Raw genomic sequence first — 27003 nt, forward strand, 5'->3', positions numbered from 1 at the left:
CAAGCATGCCCCTGACCACCTAGCAGTTTTGCCCCTGGAAAGAGAGGAGACGAGCAGGGCTAATGGGGAGAAATGGTGCAATTTGGCTACTTGAGGTACACTTGTGGCTTGGAGAAAGGTGCCAAGTCTCATGTAAGAGAGCTGCTATAGATAGATTCATAAGATGATAAAATTCTATTCAACGAACATTTATTGACCTCTTTACCATATTCTTTCCAGGCACTGAGTTAAAAAGATGAATGCTGACCAGCCTCTTCTCCCAAGTGGGGGACACAATAAAAAGACACATAAGTAATGACAATGCACTGTAGAAATCTGTGGAAATTGTTTAGAATGACATACAAGTGGTAGCAGAGTGTCAAAGAAGACAAAAAAAACAAAACAAAAAAACCCTCCCACCAGATTTTAATTTTCTTTCAGCTGATCTTACCACAATTTATTCTTATATCCCAGAAGAAAATAATTCATTACAATTATCTGAAACATCATGAAGTACATAGTATGTAATCTATTACTTATATAGATTACATTGGGGTTTTTTTATTATAAAACCAATACATACTTATGTTGAAATTCAAGGAATTCAGAATTGCCTAATTAACAATGAAAAAAACTCTTACCTGGAAACCATTGTAAATATTATGGGAAATAAACTTTTCAAATAATTCTCTGTGCACACACACATAACACACTTATGCACAATTTTTATAATGGGAATCATACTGCTAACAGGCAACCTCATATTTTTCACTCAATACTGTTTAATCCATATTAAATACTATATTCCACAATGTAGTGAGTAGTGTTTGTCTTATACCCTGATTCTTTCTGGGAAACTGCTCTGCCCTTGTAGTTCTGGAGGGAGCCCTCCATTATAGCATTTCACACCTTTCGCCCATGGCACCTTGAGCTGGTGATTGACCCAATCTGGTTCAACCATGGTACAACCAAGGTAAGTGAACAAAAAGAATAGTTTACCATTCAGCTACCTTCTCCTTCCCACTCTCAGATTTAGTTCTGGCACTTTCCACTCTGTAGGTGACCTATAAGATCTTGTCATTTGGGCCCACTTTCTTTGTATACTTTTTTTTTTTCCATTTCCATGCCTTCATTTTCCTTGATTGTTTTAGTCTTTTTATTTGCTTGTTTCTATTACCCTTGGTTATTTCAACTTTCCTCTGATAGTGAATTTTCAGATTCACATCTACTTCTCCATTGAGCTATACCAGCAGCTATCTCTAGTTACTGGTATCCTGTGTCAGTCTCTTTAACTGCAACAGATTCATTCCAATAATTCTGTAGCTGTGAGGGCCTTTGCCAGCTCTGCCTTGCTATTCTTAGGCCTTTCATGAACACCTCTTCGGCAAGACTACTCTTTTGTGTAAAAAAAAGTGCTGAGTGGAGATTCATACTGATAGAGGGGATAACAGTTCTTTAAGGAACTGGCAGCTCCTGGCACCATAAGGCCATTCTAAACCTCCAGTGTGGAACAACCATCAAAGTCTCAGCATTTGAAGACCAAAGGTAAACTTGTAATCCTCATCATTTTATTCATTTATTTAAGCCAATAGGTTTCCAGATGCTGTAAGGATGGCTGAGAAATGAAAAATAAATAAGACAAGATCCTTTCCTTTGAGGATCTCATAGTTTAGTGGGATAAATAGTGAGTGGGATAAATTACATAAGCAGATAATTATAGTATGAAATACAATTTTGTAAAGATATATATAAAATATTTTCTTAGGAAAATCTATGCACCAAAAGGACATATACCAAAAGTCGGTGGTTATCTCTATCAGATTTTTCCCCTTTTTGCTTATCTGTATTTTCATAATTTCCTTTTGATGTATATTTATTATTTTTGAAATAAGGAAAAAGAAGCATGTTCAAAAAGCAGCACAATGGCTACATGCTACATTGGAAGTGTACACAATATTCTAAGGAAGAAACTAACTTGTATGGGGAACTCAAAGAAAAACTTGCAGCATGTATCTTTCCAATCTTATATTCATATGTGTCTCTCACATGCCAACATAATGCAATGCATGGCCTTGTTTAGATCTTGGTCCAAGCAAACCAACTGTCAAAATACTTATAAGGCAAGTGGGGAAGTTTGAATTCTGACTGGCTATTTGATGATACTAAGGCAGTATTATTATTATGATGTATTCTAAAGATATTACAGTAATGTTAGGAAAAAAGAATCCTTATCTCTTAGGTAAACATACTGACATAATTACGGATGAAATGATATGAAGCCTGGGATTTTTACAGGTGAATAATCCACTGGGGGTGCAAAGTGTTTGGGAATATAAAATAAAAAGAGTAGTCATGAGTTAATGACCATTAAAGTTGGGTAATGTTGTAGTGATCTGAAGGGGTACGTGCACTCCAAAGTTTATAGCAGCAATGTCCACAATAGCCAAACTATGGAAAGAGCCAAGATGTCCATCAACAGATGAATGGATAAAGAAGATGTGGGGGGCACCTGGGTGGCTCAGTCATTAAGTGTCTGCCTTTGGCTCAGGTCATGATCCCAGGGTCCTGGGATCGAGCCCCGCATCGGGCTTCCTGCTCCGTGGGAAGTCTGCTTCTCCCTCTCCCACTCTCCCTGCTTGTGTTCCCTCTCTTGCTGTGTCTCTCTGTCAAATAAATAAATAAAATCTTTAAAAAAAAAAAAAAAGAAGATGTGGTATATATACAATGGAATATTATGCAGCCATAAAAAAAGACCCCAAAATCTTGCCATTTGCAATGACGTGGATGGAACTAGAGGGTATTATGCTAAACAAAATAAGTGAATCAAAGAAAGACAAGTATCATATGATCTCACTGATATGAGGAATTTAAGAAACAAGACAGAGGATCATAGGGGAAAGGAGGAAAAAATGAAACAAGATGAAACCAGAGAGGGAGACAAACCATAAGAGACTCTTAATTTCAGGAAACAAACTGAGGGTTGCTGGAGTGATGGGGGGGTGGAAGGGATGGGGGGGCTGGTTGATGGACATTGGAGAGGGTATGTGCTATGGTGAGCACTGTGAATTGTGTAAGACTGATGAATCACAGACCTGTACCTCTGAAACAAATAATACATTATATGTTAAAAAAAAAAAGAAGAAGAAGATAGTAGGAAGGGAAAAATGAAGGGGGTAGAATTGGAGGGGGAGATGAACCAGGAGAGACTATGGACTCTGAGAAAGAAACTGAGGGTTTTAGTGGGATAATAGCTAGATGGGTTAGCCCAGTGATGGGTATTAACGAGGGCACGTATTGCATGGAGCACTGGGTGTTATATGCAAACAATGAATCATGGAACACTACATAAAAACTAATGATGTAATGTATGATAACTAACGTAACATAATAAAATAAAATTAATAAAGTTGGGTAATGAACACATGGGAGTTAATTTCAGTATTTTCTCTACTTTTGTGCTTGTTTGAAATTTCCTATCATAAAAGATGCAGTAATTAATATAATGATTTTTCAATAATGAATAAAAACATCATTTAAATATCTCTATCTTCAAGACACAGCTCAAAAGACATCTTCTACACCAGTGAATGAGAGCGTGACAATCAATCCATGTGTGTGTTCACCTATATACAAGAAGCCCTGACAAAATACCTGTACATTGTATGTTGTCTATTTTATGATCATCTGATCTGTGTCAATGACACTTATAATCTCAACATGTATTTTTGACACTAGTCAATGTTTATAGTGTACATATATACAATAATCAAATATTTTAATCTTTTTATGATTAAGAAAAAAGATATCTTCTCTTTGAAACCTTGCCTGACCACTCATTCCATTATTTGCACCCCACCTGAACTCTGCACATAAAAGAGAAGACCCATAACATAACACACTTTTGTGTTTATTTGTTCACTTATATTTAAATGAGATCACTGTGTAGGACATGAAAACTACTCAGTAAATAGTTGTATTTATTGTTGTTATAATCACAGTCCTTTCTCTTTATTAGGCTATAAGACTAGCAGTGGCCATCTTTTTTATCTTTGTATACCCAGCAATTATCTCAATACCTGCTACATTTCAAGTGCTTGATAAACATCTGTTAAATGAATAAATGAAACTTAGGATCACTCCATTCAGACCTACACTGTGTCCAGCAGAAACATCCATAAGACTGAGGAATGTAAACTAATTCATGCCTTCCAGTTTACTCAGTGTTCCACAGCTCATTTGATCAGAAACATAACATGTTCTTAGATTCGGTGTCCATTTAACATAGTCACTTGGAGTCCAAATGGCAGAGGAAGGTCAAACACCTTTTTAAAAAATTTTTGGCAAGCAATGCAATGTGCTCAGTAGCCATCCCTTACCTTCATTCTATCCTGAGCCTCTCTCAACTGCAAACATATATGGAGCAGAGAGGTGAGTCAGAAACAGGTAAAATAAAAGAGTGAGGCTGAATGGGTGAAGGGGAATGGGAGGTACAGGCTTCTTGTTATGAAATGAATAAGTCACTAGGTTGAAAGGCACAGCATAGGGAATATAATCAATGGTATTGTGATAGTGTTATATGGTGACAAATGGTAACTACACTTGTGGTGAGAATAGCATAATGTATAGAGTTGTCAAATTACTATGTTGTACACCTGAAACTAATGTTACATTGTGTGTCAACTGTATTTCAATAAAAAAAATAGGGGAAAATGATTTTTAAAATAGTGTGAGACAGAGGAATCAGGTAAGTGAGTATCAGTATTGGCAAATGGCTATTTCACATAATATTCGGTAATGTTTCTTAAGTGCTGAAAACATTTCATGACTTATTTTTTTAGGCTGTGTCAAATTATTCTTGGCATCAAAATGACTTGATCAAAATATGTACCATTTGATCCCCACAATAACATTATGAGGTAAACAGAGCCCGTCATCTCTGTTTCAAAGAAGAGGAACCTAAGGAAATTTACCCTTCACTCAGCTGGGATCTTAAATTGTGCCGATTTTTTAAATGCAGTATACTAGTATACTGGGATAATAATGCTATGTTATCACTACCAAGAAACAACTATTTGTTTTGAAATAGCTGTTAGAATGAGAGTACTCTTCAGGTTCTTAAGGGAAGTATTTGAGTGACTTCCAAACTCAAAAACCTTCAGAACAAGGGAGATTTGTTTGTTAGCTTGTTTGTTTGTTTGTTTTTAGGTACTTGAATGACTAACTTGCTCCTTGAAAAGCAAGGGAGCAGAAATCAAAGGCCTGATTGTACTGAATCCTTCTATTTGGTCATTATTCAGATTGGTTCCCAGAATGCCACAGTCCAAAGGAAAGATTCCAAGCTCTGTTTAAAAATCAGAAACTAAAGAGCTTACTCAGCATCCTGCTCACATTACTGTTGCTTGTATTCATCATTTAAAAGTCTTTGATAACTCCTTTTATGCAATAATGTTAGGCTTCGGGGAATATTCTCAGAACAGAGGAAGCACCTCCTGACCTAGTTATGATGTAAATGATTTTTGTGACTATCCCCTCTCTTCAAAGACCTCTGGAACAGCCAGGCCCTTAGGCATAATTGAATCCCGGGGAAGAATTTTACCGGAATGCAGGTTTGTTTGTTTGTTTGTTTGTTTGTTTGTTTGCTTGCTTTGTGGTGCTGGTGGTGATGAAGAGGGAGCTTTCCCCTTAGTGGGGAAGGGGGAATTTTACAATGAAACTGGCCCTTGATGCTTACTTACCCCAGACTGATGAGGACATCCATGCTTGGGGGAACAGGTAATAATTTTTTTAGTTCTGCTTCAGTATCTAGGAGAGTGAGAATGTGTAGCAGCATTCTACTTGAAAGAACGTTCCTTGAATTTCCCAATTCAAAAGACTGCATGGAGCTAAGACAGAAATAAGAGCACTGAGGGACGAGGGACGTTTTATATGTCAACCCAAATCACAAAGGCAGGACTTTTCTAAGGATGTAAGAATTATATCTACCTTTTGGGGACAGGGGGTGGAGTGGAAAGAAGGGATTCTGGAGCAGATATCCCAGAACTATCCCAAGACAGAAACCTTCACACAAGGTTATCTAGCTCTCCTTAACAGGTGCAAGGGCAGGGAAGGCATTTGGTCCTTGAGGTAACGTTTGGTTGGGAAGTTACGACAGTGACGTCCACGTTTATAGCAATCCAGGTGACCCTGAGCGCAGGAGCACCCGTAGGACTGCGGCACAGAAAATACGCTAGCCTGCCAGTCGCCCCACCCCCCTTGCATTCTCGGGGGATTGGAGTAGCATTGGAGTCGCTGACGCCATCCCTTCCCGCCTCTGACTCTCAGGGAGCATGCGCTTCCTTCCTCACTTCCTCTCAAGGAGGGAGAGAGAGTAAGGCTACGCCCTAGCCGACCCGAGGCCGGCTTCGCGTCACAGGAACTTCAGCACCCACGGGGCGGACAGCGCTCTCCTCCACCTGAAGACCTGACTTCCGAGCGCCCGGAGCCTTTCTAATCCCTCTACCGGGTAGCCGCGCGGAGTTCCACCGGCCGCTGGATCCCTGCCACTCTCCCTCCCCTCACCCGCCCTCCTGGCTCTTCCTGTTTTTACTCCTCCTTTTCATTCATAACAAAAGCCACAGCTCTGGGAGCCCGGCGCCGGGCTGCTTCTGAAGCCAAGCGTGGAAGAATGGGGTTCCTTTGGACCGGCACTTGGATTCTGGTGTTGGTGCTCCAGAGCAGCCCAATCCAAGCTTTCCCCAAGCCGGGAGGCAGTCAAGGTACGTGGGCACTTTTCTTCCCACCTCCCTTTTATTTCACCACGAAGAGGTAAAGCTTGGCAGAATCCCGTAAACTGTAAATCACCTTGCCTCTTTTCTGATCAGGTCGTATCCGTGCTTATTGACAGAGAAATCAGTTCGAATGTAGAGACAGGAAGACGGATTTTTCCCCCCACACTTTTTGAATGATAGAGTAATAACATGGGTTGTTTTGAAATATCTTATTTTGAAACTGGCGAGGGGGGGCGGTTTTCCGCCTTAAAAAGTGGCATATTTTTTTTCTAGTTGTCTTACAACCTTTCTCAGATATTTTATTCTTAATATGTGCAGCAGATGATAAAAGAGCTTTTAATGTGCCAGGACTCCATAATCGAAATTATGCTCTATCTAGCTGGAAACAGCTGGTAAGAGAAGTGTTAGAACTAAATGTTAGATTTCTGGACAGAAAAATAAAAGCGTGATTCTATTAACTCAGGAAGTACACAAGGATAATAAGCAAAGCGACGTTGATAATCATTGTTATTGTATAATCTTGATTATCTTTGTTAATACGTATTTTTGTTTCACAGTCACCCCCCAAAATTTCTCCTAATATTTGTTTTTCTTTTTTGGAGATTTTATGTAGTAAGAGACATATTGTGTCTTTCCACTGCATAATTAAATTTATATTTGTGTTTGGTTATTCTAGACAAACCCCTACATAACAGAGAATTAAGTGCAGAAAGACCTTTGAATGAACAGGTAGGTCAAAAGTAAAATTATAAATGCTATTTCATTTTACTTTAGTTATTATATTTAATGTAATTATACTGTGACATTTTAGCCATTTTGAATTCACAAACTTCAGGAGCTTAAAAATAAATTGACAGAAATTAGGATGGAAAATACAGTTTGGGAAATTGTATGTCTTAACAGTTATATACATAGAATTCTGTATAATACATATAAATGACTATATAATAACCCAGTAAGCCCAACATCACATCCACTCTATTTTAAGACTGCTTAATTTATCAGATTTATCTTTCCCCAATATTACAGGAGAAGGGAATTAATATTTGTAGACCATCTGCCCTTTATTTTATCTCATTTAATCTTTATGGCAATGCTTTGAAATAGAAATTATTATCTATATTTTACAAATAAGAAAACTAAGTCCCACAGAGATTAAATCATTTAGCTGTCATATTTGGTAAGTGGTGGAGCAATGATTTAAAACCAGGTCTACCTCCGATTTACTTCCCAGATTGCTGAAGCAGAAGCAGACAAGATTAAAAAAACATACCCTCCAGGTAAAAAGAAATTATGTTGATATAATTTTTTTTAAAAAGGTTATGAAAATCTTAACTAAAATAGATGTGTTGGGCTTGGGGGCTTTTCTTCCAGAAAACAAGCCAGGTGAAAGCAATTATTCCTTTGTTGATAACTTGAACCTGCTAAAGGCAATAACAGAAAAGGAAAAAATTGAGAAAGAAAGACAATCCATTAGAAGCTCCCCACATGATAATAAACTGAATGTGGAAGATGTTGATTCAACCAAGAATCGAAGACTGATTGATGATTATGATTCTACTAAGAGTGGACTGAATCATAAATTTCAAGGTAAATGAGGAAAAAGAACTTTTGATTCCTATTTTCTCTAACTTGGAGTCTCCCCATTGTGGGTTAAGAGAAAGTCCTATGTTTTAAAAATAGCCTTTGTATATTCTTAGTCCTTTATTAGTCAGGACCAAAATTAAAACAAAGCCCAAATATTTCTGTGAGGGCTCAGCTTCACAGAAACCCAGATTTTATTTTCTCATTTTAAGGTTCCTTTACTGATGCTTTGAAAACAATTTAAATCTGCCATCTATATTTTATGTGATTGAATTCATTTTAACATTCCAATTTTTTTAACTATTAGTACAAAGAAACTATCATAATTCTCAAGTAATGAAATCAATAAAATACTCCTCACAAAAGCTGAAATATCCATTACTTTCTTCTCAGTATTCTTTTCCTAGTCATATCCGTCTCCGTGGGTCATTCTAACCTTTCCATGACTCTTAATTACCATCTATAGCCTCATGTCTTGTAACACTAGCCCACACTTCTCCTTCTCTGAAATATATATATATTACCTGTATATAAAAGTTTTTTTCTCTATCCTCGATCACTACCATCCTTGTCCAAACTCTAATCATGTCTCACTTGAACTACAGCAAAATCTCCTAATGAATCTTCCAGCATCCACTCTGCCCTTTTCCAACTCAGAGCAGCCAGAGTGATCTTTTCAACACACAAGTATGAACTTGTCACTCTTGCATAAAACCCATTAGTAGATTCTTATTTCTCTTGGGATAAAACCCCAAATCTTTAATGTGGCTTCCATAGTCCTGGAAGGACAGATTCTTGTGTTCATCCAGCACACATGATCTGATAGAAACCTGTTCCTTTCATTCATGACACTTAATGTAATTTGTAATTTTACATCCCTAAGTGTACTACTTATGATTTATGTCTTTCTCCTTAACTAACCTGAAAACTTCACTAGAACAGAAACATTTACACCCAGTGTCTGAATGCTTATGAATTCACTGCATGAGTAGATGGATAAAGGAATGAATGAGCAAATAAAATAATACACCAGGGAATAAATGAACTATTATATCTGAGCATCGAGGAGGAGAGTGTGTTTTCTGTGCTGAGGACCACTGCTTAAGAGTGACTACAAATTTTCTTTAATGTTCTTATTCTGCTCTGTGGCCACAAGAGAATTAGGCTGGTTATCTCTGCCAGAAAACAACTACCAATTAAATATGACTTTCATTGGATATCACAGCCTGAGGAAAATTAATAAGTGTGTTGTATATGAATGGGGTAGGGGAGATGGTTTATATTTTGAAACATTTCATATTGTATACTACTCATAGAAATGTGTTTCTCTTGAATTCTACTTTTTAACCTAAAATATTTGGACTAGAAATAGATAGGCACTGGGTATAGCTGCATACAAAACAATTTCAACTACTTTGACTGAACCGACCATTTGATTTAATAAAATTTTTAAAAATAGTCTAATGTTTGTTTGGCTACTTTTTTTTTTTTTTTGGTCAAACTGGTTGTATGTGCAGGTAGAGGCATAGATCTGTTTGTGATCTGACCACTAACCTGAGTAACTTATTTTTAAATTGTTCAATGTTTTATTACCATCCCAAATGGGTTCAGAACTATCAAGTCCTAGCCCTGATGGCTCTAGGCTTACCCTAGGAGTCATTTCAAGTCCACTTGAGACTACAGAGAAGACTTTTGGAGAGAATGGTCTATGAGTGAATTACTGGTCTCCTCTCATACCTTGGAAATCCTGGAACCAGGTGGGTTTGGGACCACCAAGTTAAGTGGAACCTCAGAGGCAGGCAGACTTACATCCTAGAAGGGAGAGTGAGGGAGCAAAACTTCTGCAGTGTACTTTTACACATGTAAGAAACCTCCAGATGGTCTTGTAGGGCCCATCAGGTCTCCTTTCCTGTGTTTTCTACAGTATATGTGATTCAGGATTTTTCCAAGTGTCTTTTATGAAGTAGTGCTTTGGGGCTCCTGTGTGCATTCACCAAACAAATATTCATTGAACAATTACTATGTGTCAGACTATGAACTAGACAATAAGCTCTGTGTAGTTAGGTATCACACCTAAACTATTTATCAGTCTGTTTCCTGTTTTGGCCCATATTAAGACTTTAATAAAAAATGTGTTGGACGAATGAATGTCAGTTGCCATAAATAGATGCCAAGGATTTAAAAAATAACTGGGAAGATTGTGACTTGGAAGATGGTCCTTTTACATCCACTTACAATGTTGTAGTTGCTTTAAAAAAGTTATGGATGTTGAACTCATGTTTGGCTTCCCTCTGAGGGTATATATAGGAGGGTAAAATACGCTTTCGTGAGCAGTACAGAAGTCACTGAGTAATTCTGTCCATTTTAGAGAAGCCAGGGAAAATCAGTGGAAGGTAAAGAGCAATGTCCAAGTGGTCAACTATCAACCCATCTAGCAAAGGTCTGCTAGGGGAGGCCTGGGCTCCTGGCTCAAGAGAATGCAGCAGTGCAACAGAACAAAAAGGCTGTGTCTTCCAAATTTTGCTGATGTTCTCCCTGTTATGAAGTAAATGAACTGAAAAACAGTCATCTCAGTTATTTTCCAGCACCAGCAGGCAACCAGTACTCTTCCTTTTCTTCAGATCCTGAGGGATTAAGCGGGAAGGGAAATAAATTTTTCCACCTCTGCATAGACCTTAGGTAGTTTCTGCTCCACATATTCCCGAGTCTGTCTAGCAAACCACAAATGGAAGACTCAGACCTAAATAACAGTTGAGTCTCTGCTCCTGAAAAAAAATGGATGAAGAACCCAATTTTCAGTCAGTCAGGAGGAGAACTGGTTTTATGGGTTTTTTTTTTCTCCTTAGGGTGTTTTCTGTTTATTAGTCACTCTGATACACAGGGCTCAAAGGGCTCATAGCTAATGGATTGGTCGACAGCTCAGCAATAATATATTATCAGGAAGCTTCTAGTCCTCCATGTATAATCACCCTATTCAGTTTCCTAAGCTTCTTTTCAAACAACAAGAAAATGTTCTGCCTAAGGCAGCATGTATCTTCAGCTGTATAGATTCTGGAAGAAAGGTTGTGAGAGAAATTTCTTGTTTGAATCCTCAAAGTCACGGAAGAAAAGGACAGAATAAAAATAGAAATACTAGGCCTTCTTTCTTTGAGTAAATATGATCAGAATTATTTAGGCAGAATTTGACCAGAGACTCAATTTCTATTTTCTCTAGAAGATAATCGCAGTTGGTACAAATCCACTATAAATAATAATTTTTTAGTTTTCATATAATACTGCACATTAGCTTTCATATAGTAATTTACAACTTAAAACATTTACATCTTATTCCATCTGAGCTTCATAATAATCCCATGAAACAGATAATCCTATTATCTCCCTTTACAGTGGTCTAAGGATTTATAGATAACAAGAGGCAACATAGGCTAAAATTCTGATCTTTCCAGTCTGCTTTGTAAATTTGCACATATTAATATATTGCTTGATGTGGTGTAGGTTAGAAAAGACCAACTGATTCCTGAGAGTTGTCTTGGACATGGTGCAATGCTTCTTTGTCAACAACCCTACTGTGCCTTTCCTTCCCGATGGGCTCTTGCTTTACTCTAAAGTAGTGCTGCCAAATGTATTCCCAGGAAAGCCAAGGACACATATTTGCAAGCATCTCTGCAGAGATTTACATAGATTTACATATTGCTTTGTACAAATCTGTTGTCTTGTTTTAAAAGTTTAAATTTCAGACATATAAAATAAGTTCCCTACTCTCTAGAGAAAGGGGCTTATCATATTAAGCTGTCTTCCGTAAAGGAGTTCTGACACACGTTCAGTTAGAAGTATTTATTCCAGATAAATCATAAAATCTTCAGTACACCTTCTCTGATTCTGGGTGTGAGGCAGGTTCCCCACTCTCAGCCCAGGAATTTGCCAGCAGAAGAAATACACGTGCAGATATTATGAGTCTACTCCTTGTATGGAAATGGAATATCACATTATGTTTTGGACAATATGGCATATTACATAAATATGGCCCATTGGTAAATTTTAAAATACAACCTTGTTTGTATTATTAGTGAGAATAAAAAATGGAGAGGCCTTTTGTGTTGTCTTCAGATCTTCCTTTCTCTTACAATCACATAAGAAGCTTTCAGAATTTCCATTACCATCTTAGCATCTCACCTTTAAAGTAAAATTTTATTTCAAACCAAGGGCTTATGTGGACCAAGCAACACCATAAATGCATTCCAAACATATCTGAGTGTAGATGAGCAAGGTACAGATTATAAATATAATATGACACATGACCTCTGATAACTATGATGTGGAACTGTGATTACTCTGTCTAGATGATCCAGATGGCCTTCATCAACTAGATGGAACTCCTTTAACTGCTGAAGACATCGTCCAAAAAATTGCTACCAGGATTTATGAGGAAAATGACAGAGGAGTATTTGATAAGATTGTTTCTAAACTGCTGAATCTTGGCCTCGTAAGTCCTGCATGAGAATAAACCCATTTCTTAGTACAGTTTGGAATTTGCTAAGAATCCAAGCCACATGATCCAAGTTGTAGCCAAATGTTTATAATACCTCTAGTTTATATTAGGCACTGTAGGTTTTGAGGACAAATAAGACAACATTCTTCTAGGAACTTACAGTCTACCAAAGGAACTATACAAATATACACATGCCCACAATGCAAGCTGCATCAGAACCGTAAAAGCAGTTCAGCATACCAGAGGATGGGTTATGTACAGTTGGGCAATAAGGAAGAGCTTCAGAGAAGGTATTTGAAGTCAGCTTAAAAGGATGGTTAGGATTTAACAAGCAGCAGTAAAAATACGTGCGGTGTGAGAAGAGAATAACAGGAGCAAAGACATACAACGTTTGGGAAACTGTAAGCGATTTAATTGGATCATCCCTCAGCCTGGCTCCCAGCCCTTGTACAGCCCTGTCAGGCTTTAGTAGAGAGCTAAATTTGCCTGTTTCAGAGGTTTCCTGGCCATGACCTGCAGCAGAGGCTTGAGAAATAACCCTTTAGGGGCACCTGGGTGGCTCAGTTGGTTGAGTGTCTGCCTTGGGCTCAGGTCATGATCCCAGTTTCCCAGGATTGAGCCTCACGTCAGGTTCCCCACTTGGCAGGGAGCCTGCTTCTCTCTCTCCCCCCTGCTCGTGCTCTCTCTCTCTTTCTCTCTCTCTCAAATAAATAAATAAAATCTTTAAAAAAAGAGAGAAATAACCCTCAAGATATTTCTCAAAATAAGTGTTCCATGGATTCCCAAAGACAGGCCTGATTACCTGTACAGCCCAAAAGTACTTTTTCCCAGGAATTGTGGGGCAGACACTAGAATGGCCAGCAAATAATAGAGGTATAAAAAAGGGTTATCTAGAAAGAGGGACCAAAAGATTCTCTCATCTTCTTAAAAATGTATTCAACTACAGAGTTAGTCTAAATTTTTTAATCACAAGTATGAGAATACCAGTTATATATGTTTTCACTCCTTATAACAGATCACAGAAAGCCAGGCGCACACACTAGAAGATGAAGTAGCAGAGGTTTTACAAAAATTGATCTCAAAGGAAGCCAACACTTATGAGGAGGAACCCAATAAACCGACAAGCATGACTGAGAGTCAGGCTGGAAAAATACCAGAGAAAGCGGTATGTATGTGTGAATTCATATGCATGTTATGGGTGTGTGTATATGCATGTGCATGGGTATGTGTCTGTGTCTACTTGTATTTGTATATAATTAATGCAATCTGTATATAATTAATATCTTGGTGCCAAAGAAGATTTGGAGTATGGGACACGTTTAACCCACTTAGAATATATCCTCACAAAATACCAGTAAGTTAAAAGATATACACCAACTCTATGTTGAAAATGAAGATACAGGTTATATTATATTACACAGTAAAGGTTACATCTTAAACTTCACAGTAAATTAACCCATAATGTTAGGTGGAAATGTTATAACCATTCCACATACAACTGCTTGTATAATGTCAGTGGACTGGAACCAAATATTTCACAGCTCTTTCAGTATATAACTTCTGTTCACAGAATGTCATCATCTGCCTCCAGAACCCAAAAAAAGAAACTCGGGTTGATTTGATCCTCTGCCACACCAGCCTGTGTTCCCCAGAGCTCGTCACCTGATACTGCCTCTCTGTTATATCCTGAGCTCTTCCACCTGCTCTTTCCTCTTCTCATTGGTTCAGAGGCCTGGAACCATCCTTTACTAGTCATTCATCCTTCCTTCCCCTTCCTGGACTCTGTGCCTCTTCATCTTTTCTTTGGCATCCGCCAAGCTACTAAAATTTTTTTCCCCTCTGAATTCCCTTTAAAACTCTAGATGGAGCTGACCACAGAGGGATATAAGAAAATATCAATCTCTCCACCTCTCCTGTTTTCTTCACCAGAGCATCCAGACCCCATGGCTCCTCACCCCTTCAACACTGTATCCCAAATACAAGGAAAAAGAGTGTATAGGCCTATTGTTCTGTTTTAGGAGAGGCTAGAAAACAGAAACTGGGTCTGGATTTTTCTTTTCCAAGATAGCATAACAGCTCCCCTTTGGTTTCCCTACTTCCCATCTCCACCAGCTTTCATTTTTTTTAAACAGATTTTAAAGATCTACCCAAAACATTCTTGATTTATCAAAGAACTCATGACATTCACTCAAGCTAACCATCCGAACTGAAAGTGACATAGCTACTGTATTTTCCTGATCTTTCACTCCCATTTTGTACTCCTTATTCACCCATCTCGAAAACATCCATATGCTTGACCTGTTCACTCATGTCATCTGAATGCAAACGAAATGTTCATTCAGTACATATTTATTGAGGTACCAATTGTGAACCAAGCACTGGGGATGTAATGCTCATCTAAAAAGATAGAATCCCTGCTCTCATGAAGCTTAAGGTCTAATGGAAGAAGTAGATGGTTTTCAAATAGTCACCTATTTTAACTACAACTGCCTTAAGTACTCTGAGGAAAGAAACATGATTCTATGAGACCTCGTTAAAAAGGAACCTGTTCTGGAATTAGGCCCAGGGACAGCTTCCCTGAGGAAGTGAGTTGAGCCAAAACTGAAGGCTGAATAGGAGTTAACTTGTGAATATGAGAGGCAGTATGTAGAGAAGAATGTGTGGAATATCCAAGTAGCTCCAACAAGGGCAGGGTGGCTGGCTCACAGAGAGAGAAATGAGAGATGAGCCTGAGGATGTGGACCCAGGGCAGACCAGGCAAGGCCTTAGGTTCTGATCTTTATTGTAGGACCAGTGGGAAAACACTGGACAATTTTAAGCAAAGGAGTTACGTGATCATATTTTTAAAAAGATAACTCTGGCTACAACATGGAAAATTCAGTGTTGGGAATAGATTAGAAGTAGTTGATGTACCAGTTAGAAGGTTAGAGATGAAAGTATCGGGACTAGAGCCAGGTAATGGAGAAAGAGAGAAATGTACAAATTTGGGACAGATTTTGAAAGTAGGGCCAACAAGGAAGGCTACTGATGAAGGAAATGAAGAGGAAGAGACAAGAAAGGCTCAAATTTCTGTCTAGTCCACTGAATGGACAATGGATCTATCCATCCATAACTAAGATGCAGAACACTAGAAATGGATCAGGTCTGGGAGAAAGAGTCCTGTGTACTTTTCCAGATAGTCCTTAAAATTTCACTGAGAAGTCCCCAAGGTGTGACTGTTCTGCTAGGCTTTCCTGTATCCTGTTGTCAATTCTATGACTTCAAAGCTCCCCTCCTAGGTGAAAGGCATTTCTATGAGGAGACACTCATGAGAACTGACAGAGGGGAACTTGGCCAAGGAGGAACCTAGAAATTCCCTGTCTATTCTCCAGGAACAAGACATATGCTCAGGTGGAGCATATGTCTCTTAGCCCCAATGACCCTTCCATGTGGCTACATGCCCACTTGCCTGGAAAAGGGTTTGATCCTGCAGGAGCTTGCAAAGGAGGAGGTATTCTTGCACTTCACATTCAAGGGCACCACAGAGGAAAGAATCAAGCTGCAGCATAATTAGTTCTAACAAACTGTTAATTTTTTCCCCCAATGGAGACTCCAATGGCAGCAATTCAAGATGGTTTTACTAATGGACAAAATGATGAAACAGTATCTAATACCTTAACCTTGACAAATGGCTTGGAAAGGAGAACTAAAATCTACAATGAAGACAACTTTGAGGAACTCCAATATTTCCCAAACTTCTACGCACTACTGAAAAGTATTGATTCAGGTAAACACTGTTTTCTGACCATGTGGAATAGAAACAGTAATTCCAGGAAATACATGGGTGGGGTTTTTCTTCCTGTTTTCAGTTTCTAAATGCAGTCTTCAATGACATATATTGTGGCCTCGGGGAAAAGAGTTCACGTCAATTTTTTCAAAAGAAGAATACTAGTCATGAAAATATTTAGGAAAGGATAATCAGGAAAGGTGGAGCTTCTGGGTAGTTTAATCTTCTTGTTAACAGAGCGTTCATTTATTTGTTCAACAAACAGTTACTGGACATGTATGGTGTTTGGGACATTGAGGTGAGCCTTGTGCAGATGAAGAGAGAAATCAATGTCCCTGTCTGACTTGCTCAGCCTCAAATCTTATTGCAAATCCTTTTTTTTTTTTTTCTTAAAGGCTGTATTCATTTTCCTCTTGTAGTAGGAACAGTGTGTATAACATAACTTATCCTTTTAAAAATAATTCAGGTTTTTGCTTTTTAGACATTTTCAGCTCCGGTCTTGAAATGAGTTCAAATGAACTAAACATTGGACCACAGCAGGTCAGGAGCCCAAAACACACTTGGAAAATGATTTGTTTTTTAAAAACAAAGTCCTTGATGTGCCTTTTCTCTTACATGTACACCAAAATAGGTTAGATGAAGATTTCAATTCATGTTTAGTTTTGATTAATCTTCAAGAAAGATTATAATGGGCAAATTTTCTTTTGTTGTTATTGTCCAGACAGATGCTCTGCACTGCTTTATGGCTTTTCCTCTCCCTGGTCAAAGATTCAGCCCCGGGTTGAACATTTGTAATAAATAGTTCCCCAAGAAGTGACCTTAGAGTGAGCTTTCATTTCTAGGGAATATCCATTGTCCTTCAATTCCAGACATTGGCCAGATGGCACCAGCCCCTCCGCTGGTGTCTGCAGGGCTGGTACGTCTTGAGGGTCCATTCTCAGCCATCTTGCTCCATTGAATGGCAAATGCCCAGCTCAGAACCTTTGCCATCTTGGTGAGTCACTTCTTGTCAGGGAAGAACATCAGCAGGATACCATATACCTACACAGATGTGACCTTGAACAAATAATGTGATGGCTGAAGTTATTTACAGGCGCTTTTCCAGGATCTCTTCCCCATTTCCTCTCTCATCTTTCTTCTCTCCCAACTTTGGGACTTTCATGATATTTGAAAGATTCCACTGTATGGAACATTTTTTTATTTTATTTGTTTTTATCTTTCAGTTTCCTTGACCCTATTCTTAATTTCCTTTATTTTTATAGAATTTTAATTTAAATCCTTACACTAAGATCTTTGACAATACCCATCTTTCTCACCCAAGGTCTGAACCAACTGAGAAATAATAAAACGGGTGGAAAACCAAAATATTTCTGATACTGATAAAGACTGCATTGTAAGGGTTGTAGAATGTAGCTTAGTGTGAGATCCAACACTGGGCTTGCTCACTCCCTGTCCTCAGTCTAGTTCTTGGAACAGCCAATACCAAGGATCATTGGATTCTACAGAGCTGGCACTTGTCTCAGGTCCCTGCCTTCCACTGTTCCAGGGGAGCAAAAAGAAGAGTCCAAATCCCTATCAGTCAAGAAAGAAGACTAATGGCCATTGCCTACCAACCTCATCTGTAGAAAGGATGCAAAGATTGGGGGGGCGGGGAGGCTAGGAGTATTTAGAAGAAATCCTTAATGGTAGCTAAAAAGCTAAAAGAATAGGGAAAATGGGCTCTCCTCTAGCACCTTTCTTCAAAAATGGAAATAGATTTTTTTAAATTTTAGAATAGATATATATACTGAATGACTATAGAATCATTAGCCATCCTCTTCCACTAAGATGCAGAACAGTATGCCAGTTATGAAGAGTTCCCAAGAAACTGTTTTTTTTTTAAGATTTTATTTATTTATTTGACAGAGAGAGAGCACAAGTAGGCAGAGCAGCAGGCAGAGGGAGAGGGAGAAGTAGGCTCTCTGCTGAGCAGGAAGCCCAATGTGGGGCTCAATCCCAGGACCCTAAGATCATGACCTGAGCCGAAGGCAGACACTTAACCAACTGAGCCACCCAAGCACCCCCCAAGAAACTGTTAATAGTGGTTACATATAGGGAGTAGGAGTTGGGGGGTAGGAAAAAAATGTTATTTTCACTATTATTTACTTATGTACTGTTGGAATATTTTTACTATATGCATATATTCTTTCAAATAAAAAAAGTTTAGAAAGCAATGTATACTACTATTAAAAATCAACCTTATGTTATAAAAAATAAAGATACATGTGTGTTTTTATTTTCAAATATTAAGTTTGATTAGTGAAAACAGGTCATTCTTGCCCTCAAAAACATACAGCTTGAGTAAAGAAAAATTGTTGGGTCACAAATCGTCTTTCTTTTTGAGTTCATATTACCTCAGGTTGCAAACTGTCTCTTTATCATCTACTCTATTAATAAAATATTTTAATCTTTTTGGAGAAGTTATAATTGATTGCCCATTTCTGGAAAAGTTCAGTATACCTGTACATTATCTTGTATTCTGAATCATGTCTTAGGCTTTCTGTAAATTAAGTATATGTGGTTTCAGCTATAAATGTAGGGAGAAATATTTCGATAAGATGCCTACTTCATAAATTGACACTGAAAGAGGAAGCTATATTCCACTAGTTTTTTTAAAAAATTATTTTGTCCTTTTATATAGAAAAAGAGGCAAAAGAGAAAGAAACACTGATTACTATCATGAAAACGTTGATTGACTTTGTGAAGATGATGGTAAAGTATGGCACAATATCTCCAGAAGAAGGCGTTTCCTACCTTGGTGAGAGTCCTATCTGTTTTGTTTTTACTGTAATAGTTTTCATTGTCCAAAGTGAATAAGGGATTTGGCAATAATTACCTCACAAATTTGATCATTTATGATGGATCTGAGTAACCAGAATTGACCAGCTTGATAATGCATATAAATAAAATTAACCAGAAGTTTTCAACTTTTTATAGATACAGCTTGAGTACAAACATTTCACATTTATTACATTTTGTCTTATTAACATTTTCTAAATATCTCCATGGAGACAATTTTATTAAAATTTGACCCCCCTCTTTTTTTTCCAATTGTGTTTGGGTGGTCAGGACTAAAAGAGTTGATTTTAACCAGTGAGGTGTGTGTGTGGTGGGAAGGAAAGAGCCCTGGGCTGAGCAGCAGAAAGTGATGCCCCCTGGTCCAGGTCGGCCACAGACAACTCCGTCCCGTGGGGGAAGGCACTCACCTTGCTTGGCCTTCATTTCAGCATCTCTAAAATAAAGGACTTTGTGATCAATGATGGGGCTGGCAAACTACTGCCCATGGACCAAATCTGGCCCATTGCCTATTTTTGTATAGCACATAAGCTAAGAATTGCTTTTACATTCTTAAATGGTTGAAAGAAATCAAAAGGAGAATGGTGTGTGTGGCAGAAGCAGAGTATGTAAAATTCACATGGCAGCGTCCATACCTGAAGTTCTATTGACATAGCTGCACGCACCTGCTTCCTGCTGTCTGTGGCTGATCTTGTGCCTCATCGACAGAGGTCAGTAGTTACAACACAGACCACAGATGGTCCACAGAGTATTTACTATCTGGCTCTTTACCGAAAAAGTTTGCAGACCTTTGATTCCTTGAACTTTGTAGATAAGCTTGAACATTCTCTCTGCATGTAGGTTGTTTAAAAAAAAAAAAAAAGCCTTTGGTTTTTCTGCTTGGTTTAGTTAATCAACAAATACCATTTATCCCTGATGTCCTTTGAGCAAGATGACCTCATGGCCCCTTACTCTGATCTCTAACAGAGGAGGAAGAATTAGACAGAAGAGAAAATCTCATAGGATAGAATAATCCAGAATTACTCTCTATGAACTCCATTTTTTTCCACAGGAAAATAATTTTACTGTTTTTTTTTCTGATTACAAAAGAGCATATGTATTTTAAAAAATCAGTCAATGCAAAATGATGTTATAAAAGAAGTAAAAAGGGGCACCTGGGTGGCTCAGTTGGCTAAGTGTCTGCCTTCGGCTCAGGTCATGATCCCCAGGTCCTGGGATCAAGCCCCACATCGGGCTCCCTGCTCAGCAGGGAGCCTGCTTCTCCCTCTGCCTACTGCTCTACCTGCTTGTGCTCACTCTCCCTCTGTCAAATAAATGAATAAAATCTTAAAAAAAAAAAAAGAAAAAGAAGAATTAAAAAAAATCACTCATAATACTGGCACCCAGGCGATATTCTGGTTTATATCCTTCCAGATATATACACACATATATACCTTGGTTGTTTCTTTGTTTTACCTTGTTTAACAAAAAATGGGCTCACATTATGCATAATGCTTTGTGGCCTACTTTACTCAACAGTAGATCAAAGGCATTGTTTCAGATCAATCACTGTTTCATACCAATACCCTGTGACTCAAATTCCACACTTAAGTCATTTATCCAATGGAACTAGATTAGAAATGCCACAAGGCTTAGGTGCAAGGTAGGTATTTCCATGACTGTTCATAGCTGTGCTATCCAGGATAGTAGTGGAAAGGGAATTCATTGCTCATGTAACTGAGGAGTCCAGGAGCAGGGGTAGTCTGATGTTGGTTAGGTTTGTAAAGTCCACCAATAGTCCCCAGCACTGACTTTCCATGTGTTGATTCATTCCAGATAAGCTGCTCCATTATGGGAAAAAGATGGCTGGCAATCTCCATCCTCGCAGTACAGCAATCCTAGCAGGAAAAGATCCTCTTGCCCCAGTGGCCCTAGCATTGAATCTCATGGTCCTGGCTTGCATCACAGGCTCCTCTTTGAACCAATCACTCAGCTCAGGGCGGTGGAGACCCTGAGGAGCTAGGCCAGGATTATTAGGCCCCGCCTGAGCCAAATGTGCTGAGAATGGGAATGGTCTGGGTTTTCTAAAGGAAAATCAAGGTGTAGTTACCAGAAAGTGTTGAGGAAGCCGAAACCACAGGTGTCCATTAAAGGCTTCAACCCCAGACATGTTCTAGCAGTGGCCCCAGAGAAGTGGAAGAGACTTCTGTAATTAACTGAGTAGGAGGCTGAGTTAAGGATCCCAAATAGTATAGAATAGTAGATTCCTAGAAATAAGATCCATGTCAAAGCATCTTAATCACAGTGTTAATATTGTGGAATTGCTTTGTGATATTTCTGTTGATGTTTAAACAGTTTTAGTAGAAGTTTGATATCATCTCTCAAGAAATAAAATATTTCATATTTCTTCCCCTCCTCCCTCCAGAAAACTTGGATGAAACTATTGCTCTTCAGACCAAGAACAAGCTAGAAAAAAATGTTACTGACAATAAAAGCAAACTTTTCCCAGGTATGATTTATTTCACTATTTTTCTACCTTTTAGCACAATCACCCTTTGCATGAGTTCAATAAACATTGATCAACAATTATAGATTTCAAAAGTTTTAAAATCTGAAATCCAACCATAGGATTAAGTAGCTATAACCTTGGCTATTTTGTGGCTAGTCTCAGCATAGAAATCTGATCCTAACGAGCATTGAAAAGAAATGCAGGTCTTCGCTGAAGACTTTTAGGAGATGGCTGGTGGGGAAGGGAGGAGACTATATCACAAAACTGAGTCATTCTTCCTGAAATTCTCCTTTAGGCATTTTTTTCTCTCCCAAGATCACCATTTCTCCAGAACACTATTCCTGGTCATCTGTCCACTCTCTGCTGCCCCTCCACTGGTTTTCCCCCTCCAAGTCTTCCTCTCTCCTCTGAGACAGTCTGTGCCCCTAGGTAGTGTGATTTACCCCCTCCTCTTGGTTTCTTCACTCCTGCATCTCCACCCATTACACCACAGAACCAAGCAGTGCAAAGGAGCCTGCTTTGAGCGGGGGAGGAAGGAACAAAAAGAGAAAAGATCACATGTTCATATGCCTAATTTTGTGTCCCTATCACAGAAGTTATGTACATACATTTGATGGAATATTATATAGCTCTTTAAAATGATGTTTCCAAGTAGTTTCTAACAACCTGGAAACATCTTTCTATAATGATGTTAATGACAAAAGCAAGGAACAAAATTGTACTGCAACTATGAAAAAAAATGACACATCAAAAAATATATACAGACCACGGCACTAGTAGTGGATGTTTTCATAATGAGGTAACAACTGACTTCTTTCTTCTTTCCTCTTTTTTCTATAGTAATAACCCTTTTCTTGAAAAAACAAAGCTTATTGTTAGGCTGCTTGATGTTTCCTATTTTATTTACAACAGGGATGCATTATAACTGTTTTCAATGGTTAGCTACTTTAAGGTGTATGACATTTTTAATTCAATAGAAGATTGCTAGAAGGAAATATAGTTTTTTTCCACTCTTGTCTCCTCAGTCTTTTTTTTTTTTTGAAGTATAATTGATATGGAAATTAGTTATTTTTAAGTGACGAGTGAACAAAGATGACCCCATCCTGACAGCAAGGGTCCAGTTCTCTTCTTTGCATTAGGGTGACCAGGGATAAGGGAATATGAAGAAAGAGACAGAAGAAAAGTCCTGCCATAGCCCCAAATTCTTAGGTGCTACTCCAAGGTATAGAGTGTTCTTCAACAATACAACATCATAAAGAGATTGAACAACTACAGAGTTATTTTACTTTGGAATGAAGATTCAAACTTACTTTGGGACCTGACATGTCCTACTTGATTGCCTACACTGATTATAGTAAGGAAGAGTCTATGGTCTAATGACACAGTAGCAGAAGGGAAAGAACACTAAACCAAAACCTGGAAAGGTAGGGGCTTTGGCCCCGCTCTTCTGCTAACTCAGTGCACATCTCTCCCCATACTGGGCCTTGGTTTCCTCTTCTGTGAAATGGGGGGAGAAGTTGGACTAGATAATCACTAAGATTCCTTTCAGCTCAAAAAATGATCTGACCTTAAACTGAACCTTTTTAATAAAGTTTATTTCTACATTATGAATTAATAGATAGGAAATAGGGTGATAACAGTGCGCAATCTGATTACAGCACCATCAGAAAAAAGTCATGAAGAAACAGATAGTACCAAGGAAGAAGCAGCTAAGATGGAAAAGGAATACGGAACCTTGAAAGATTCCACAAAAGACGATAACCCAAGAGGAAAGACAGATGAGCCAAAAGGTATGGAAGTAACAGCTCTAGTTTGGCAATGAAATTGGAGGAGCAAAAATTTTCACGACACACATACTGATCAAAAATGCAAGCCACACCAAATCTGATAAGTCGGCACCATCTGTATAGAAAAGATTCAGCACATTGGTATCTTTACTTGAATAGCAGTCATTTTTAATGGTCTTGTGTCTCCCGGAATGGCAAATTGGTCTTGTCTTCTGATGGTCTCTACTGTCCAATGGACTTTTGTGCTTGGAAAGGAATATTTATGACCATTTGTGCATTGTTTAATGTCTAATTTATAATTTATTAAATAATTTTTCTTTAAACACAATTAACATTCCTCTAAGTAATAATATACTACTTATTCAACAAAGTAAAATTTATGGATTTAACAGAGCAAATTTCCTTAATCATTTACAGTGATTGAAATGAGACAAGCACTCTTAAGGACCTGATTAAAAATCATAAATCTAATATATCAAATTTCCTTAAATAACCTGAATACCTTTAAAAGCACAAAAGCACACATTAAACTAGCCCAATAATTATAAAACTTATGTTTTTATCCTTATTCTTACATATTCCTGTGATCCAATTTCTACTGTGCCTTAGTAAGTCTATGTGATATAAAATTTACTTTTTCCTAGGATTTTAGAGATTTTACTACGGCCTTAAAGAAAAAGACCCTTTGGAGGGCAGAGGTAGTGGTGGTGGGGAGAAAGAAAAAAGAAAAAGGCCCATGAGGATGCAAGTTCTAAGTTCCTAACCCTTCGATTTCAGGTCAGGATGTGGGATCTGTTTGCACAGTCCAGAGGTTCAAAACTCTTTTATTATGACTTGTGCTAGTTACATCATGGAAAATGTATCTACCCCTCAGATAGATATTCTTCTTCTGAAACTCAGTGTCTTTACCTGAAGTTGTGAACAGATGGCTTAAACCTACGTTATTTTTCTGTCATTATGATATACTGACCTCTATGGTATAATTGGAACGTTACCTATGTCTTATCAGTGTCTCATTAGTAGGGTGATCTAGAGGTTTTATTCCATAGAAATTGGGGGAGCGGGTCAGTGCTCTCTCTCGGAGGCAGGGGAGGTGTGACCTTCAGCTCATCTATCTTCTGAAGAGACACCACTGGGCTCTCTTCTCATTACTTATTACATATAATAGTGGCAATGAACTGATGGACTTCGTTTTTCCTTTCTGGATGATATGAGACCACAAAAGTTGATCATGTTTATGGTATAACTCTTAATTTTGAAGAGACTGCTTGGCCTGCTTACAGGTTCCTAGTCTCTCCTGCTCATACAGATAGAAACAAGTTCACATTCACACTTGATAATAGATCCTGCTTAACAGCGTCTGTATATTAAGTTGAAAAGAAGCAAAGTAGTTATGTATTTAATATCTTCTAAGTTTTTAACAGCAAAACAACTACCATTTCCCATTTATATCACAACTACCTTTGTTAAGACTTAATATCAACCTTTTCCATTTATGTAAGATGTTCACTTTGATGATGATGATGATGATGATTTTATGCTTAAATTGGTATAGTTTGGGCAGCAGGAGCGCCCCCCCACCGTTCCTCCTTTATCCTTTTAGCACTGTGCCCAATAGTTTGTTTTTTGTTTTGTTTTGTTTTTATTTTAAAGATTTTATTTATTTAAGAGAGAGAGAGAGAGTACAAGCAGGGGGAGCAGCAGAGGGAGAGGGAGAAGCAGACTCCCCGCTAAGCAGGGAGACTGATGTGGGACTCAGTCCCAGGACTCTGGGATCGTGACCTGAGCCGAAGGCAGTCACTTAACCAAATGAGCCACCCAGGCGCCCCGTGCCCAGGAGTTTTTAAAGGATCTTTGCTCTCGGGCAACAACAGGATATTCTTGACTCACTGTATTTTCTCATCCCAAGACTTAAAATCAATTCCTCTTCGAAGAGTTCTAGTTCCTTTTTGTAGAGAATATAGAGACCTGAACCTGGGTTAAATGGATTCAAATGAGTAGTAATATGGGCCAAAAGTACTGCTTCTAGTTCAATTATTGGGACTTTTTTGAGACAGGGAAAATAATTTTTTCTTAATAGATCAAGTTCTTGTTGATTTCTCCTATCTTATGAAGCTTTATATTATTGTATTTTTTTCTCTAGCACAGATTTCATAGACCATCACAATTTTCTCCTACATCAACATAGCTGACATATCAACACTAATTATATGATGTAGCAGCCTGTGTTGAGTAAGGTTACGATGTTGCATCTGGGCTCAGGAGGAAAGAACTTGGAAATGATTAATTAATAACGTTTGTGGGCATAAGAAGGGGGAATTGGTAATATACATGTCATGTTTGCTGACTCTGTAGACCAGTCAGGCACACTGCCTGGATACTTCCCTAGGTCTAGGTGAGTGGTAAACTCTTGAGAATTTTTTTTTTTTAAAAAATTATAGTAAAATACATATAACATAAAAATGATCAATTAACCATTTTTAAGTGTACAGTTCAGTGGCATTAAGTCCATTCATATTATTGTGTTACCATTGCTACCATCCATTTCCAGAACTCCTTTCATCCTGCAAAACTGAAACCCTATACTCATTAAATAAAACTCTCCATTCCCCTCCCTCTTCAGCCCCTGGCAACCACCATTTGTCTCTGTTAATCTGCCTATTCTAGATACCTCATATAAGTGGAATCATATAATATGTGACTGGCTTCCTTCACTTAATGTCCTCAAGGTTCATCCATCTTTTAGTGTGTGTCAGAATTGCCTTCCTTTTTCGGGCTGCATGAAATTCCATTGCAGTTATATACCACATTTTGTTTATCTACCCATTTGTCTATGGATGGTTAGGTTGCTTCCACCTTTTGGCTATTGTAAATAATGCTGCTATCAATATGGGCGTACAAATAGCTCCTCAAGACCCTGCACTCAATTTGAGGAGGAATACCCCCAGAAGTGGAATTGCTAGATCATGTGTTAATTCTGCTTTTAATTTCTTCAGGATCCACCATACTGTTTTCCATAGTAGCGGCACCTTTTTACATTCCTCCCCAGAATGTGCAAGGGCTGCAATTTCTCCACATCCTCATCAGTACTAACGGACGTGAGGTGGAAGAGGAGTGGTAAACTTTTAAAACTTTTAAAAGATAGCTAACCAGGAAAAGAGTGGTCCTGTGGCCTGAGATAGAAAGCCAGGAATTGGGCAGCACAGAGCACTGCTGTTCACCCCCACAGAAAACCAGCATGCCTAGGTCATCTCCTCTGGGAGCAACCTATGTGTCATGATTATATTTCCTGGAAGACAGTAGGCCAT

The 27003-nt window shown here is 38.3% G+C and overlaps 1 protein-coding gene across 1 annotated transcript in view; it reads left to right on the forward strand.

Moving 5' to 3' along the window:
- Positions 1-6346: 6346 nt before the first annotated feature.
- Positions 6347-27003, forward strand: part of SCG3 (secretogranin III) — a 33515-nt gene continuing 12858 nt past the window's right edge. Inside the window, exons 1-10 of the mRNA XM_034994153.1 lie at positions 6347-6734; positions 7423-7475; positions 7981-8026; positions 8121-8336; positions 12671-12813; positions 13835-13984; positions 16408-16585; positions 19266-19382; positions 21825-21908; positions 23567-23698. Coding sequence (XP_034850044.1) covers positions 6644-6734; positions 7423-7475; positions 7981-8026; positions 8121-8336; positions 12671-12813; positions 13835-13984; positions 16408-16585; positions 19266-19382; positions 21825-21908; positions 23567-23698 — 1210 coding nt within the window. The 5' untranslated portion in view covers positions 6347-6643. The remainder of the gene's footprint in view (positions 6735-7422; positions 7476-7980; positions 8027-8120; positions 8337-12670; positions 12814-13834; positions 13985-16407; positions 16586-19265; positions 19383-21824; positions 21909-23566; positions 23699-27003) is intronic.

The sequence above is a fragment of the Mirounga leonina genome, unplaced genomic scaffold, assembly GCF_011800145.1.
Source record: "Mirounga leonina isolate KUSES-001 unplaced genomic scaffold, KU_Mleo_1.0 Mir_91, whole genome shotgun sequence".
Classification (NCBI taxonomy): domain Eukaryota; kingdom Metazoa; phylum Chordata; class Mammalia; order Carnivora; family Phocidae; genus Mirounga; species Mirounga leonina.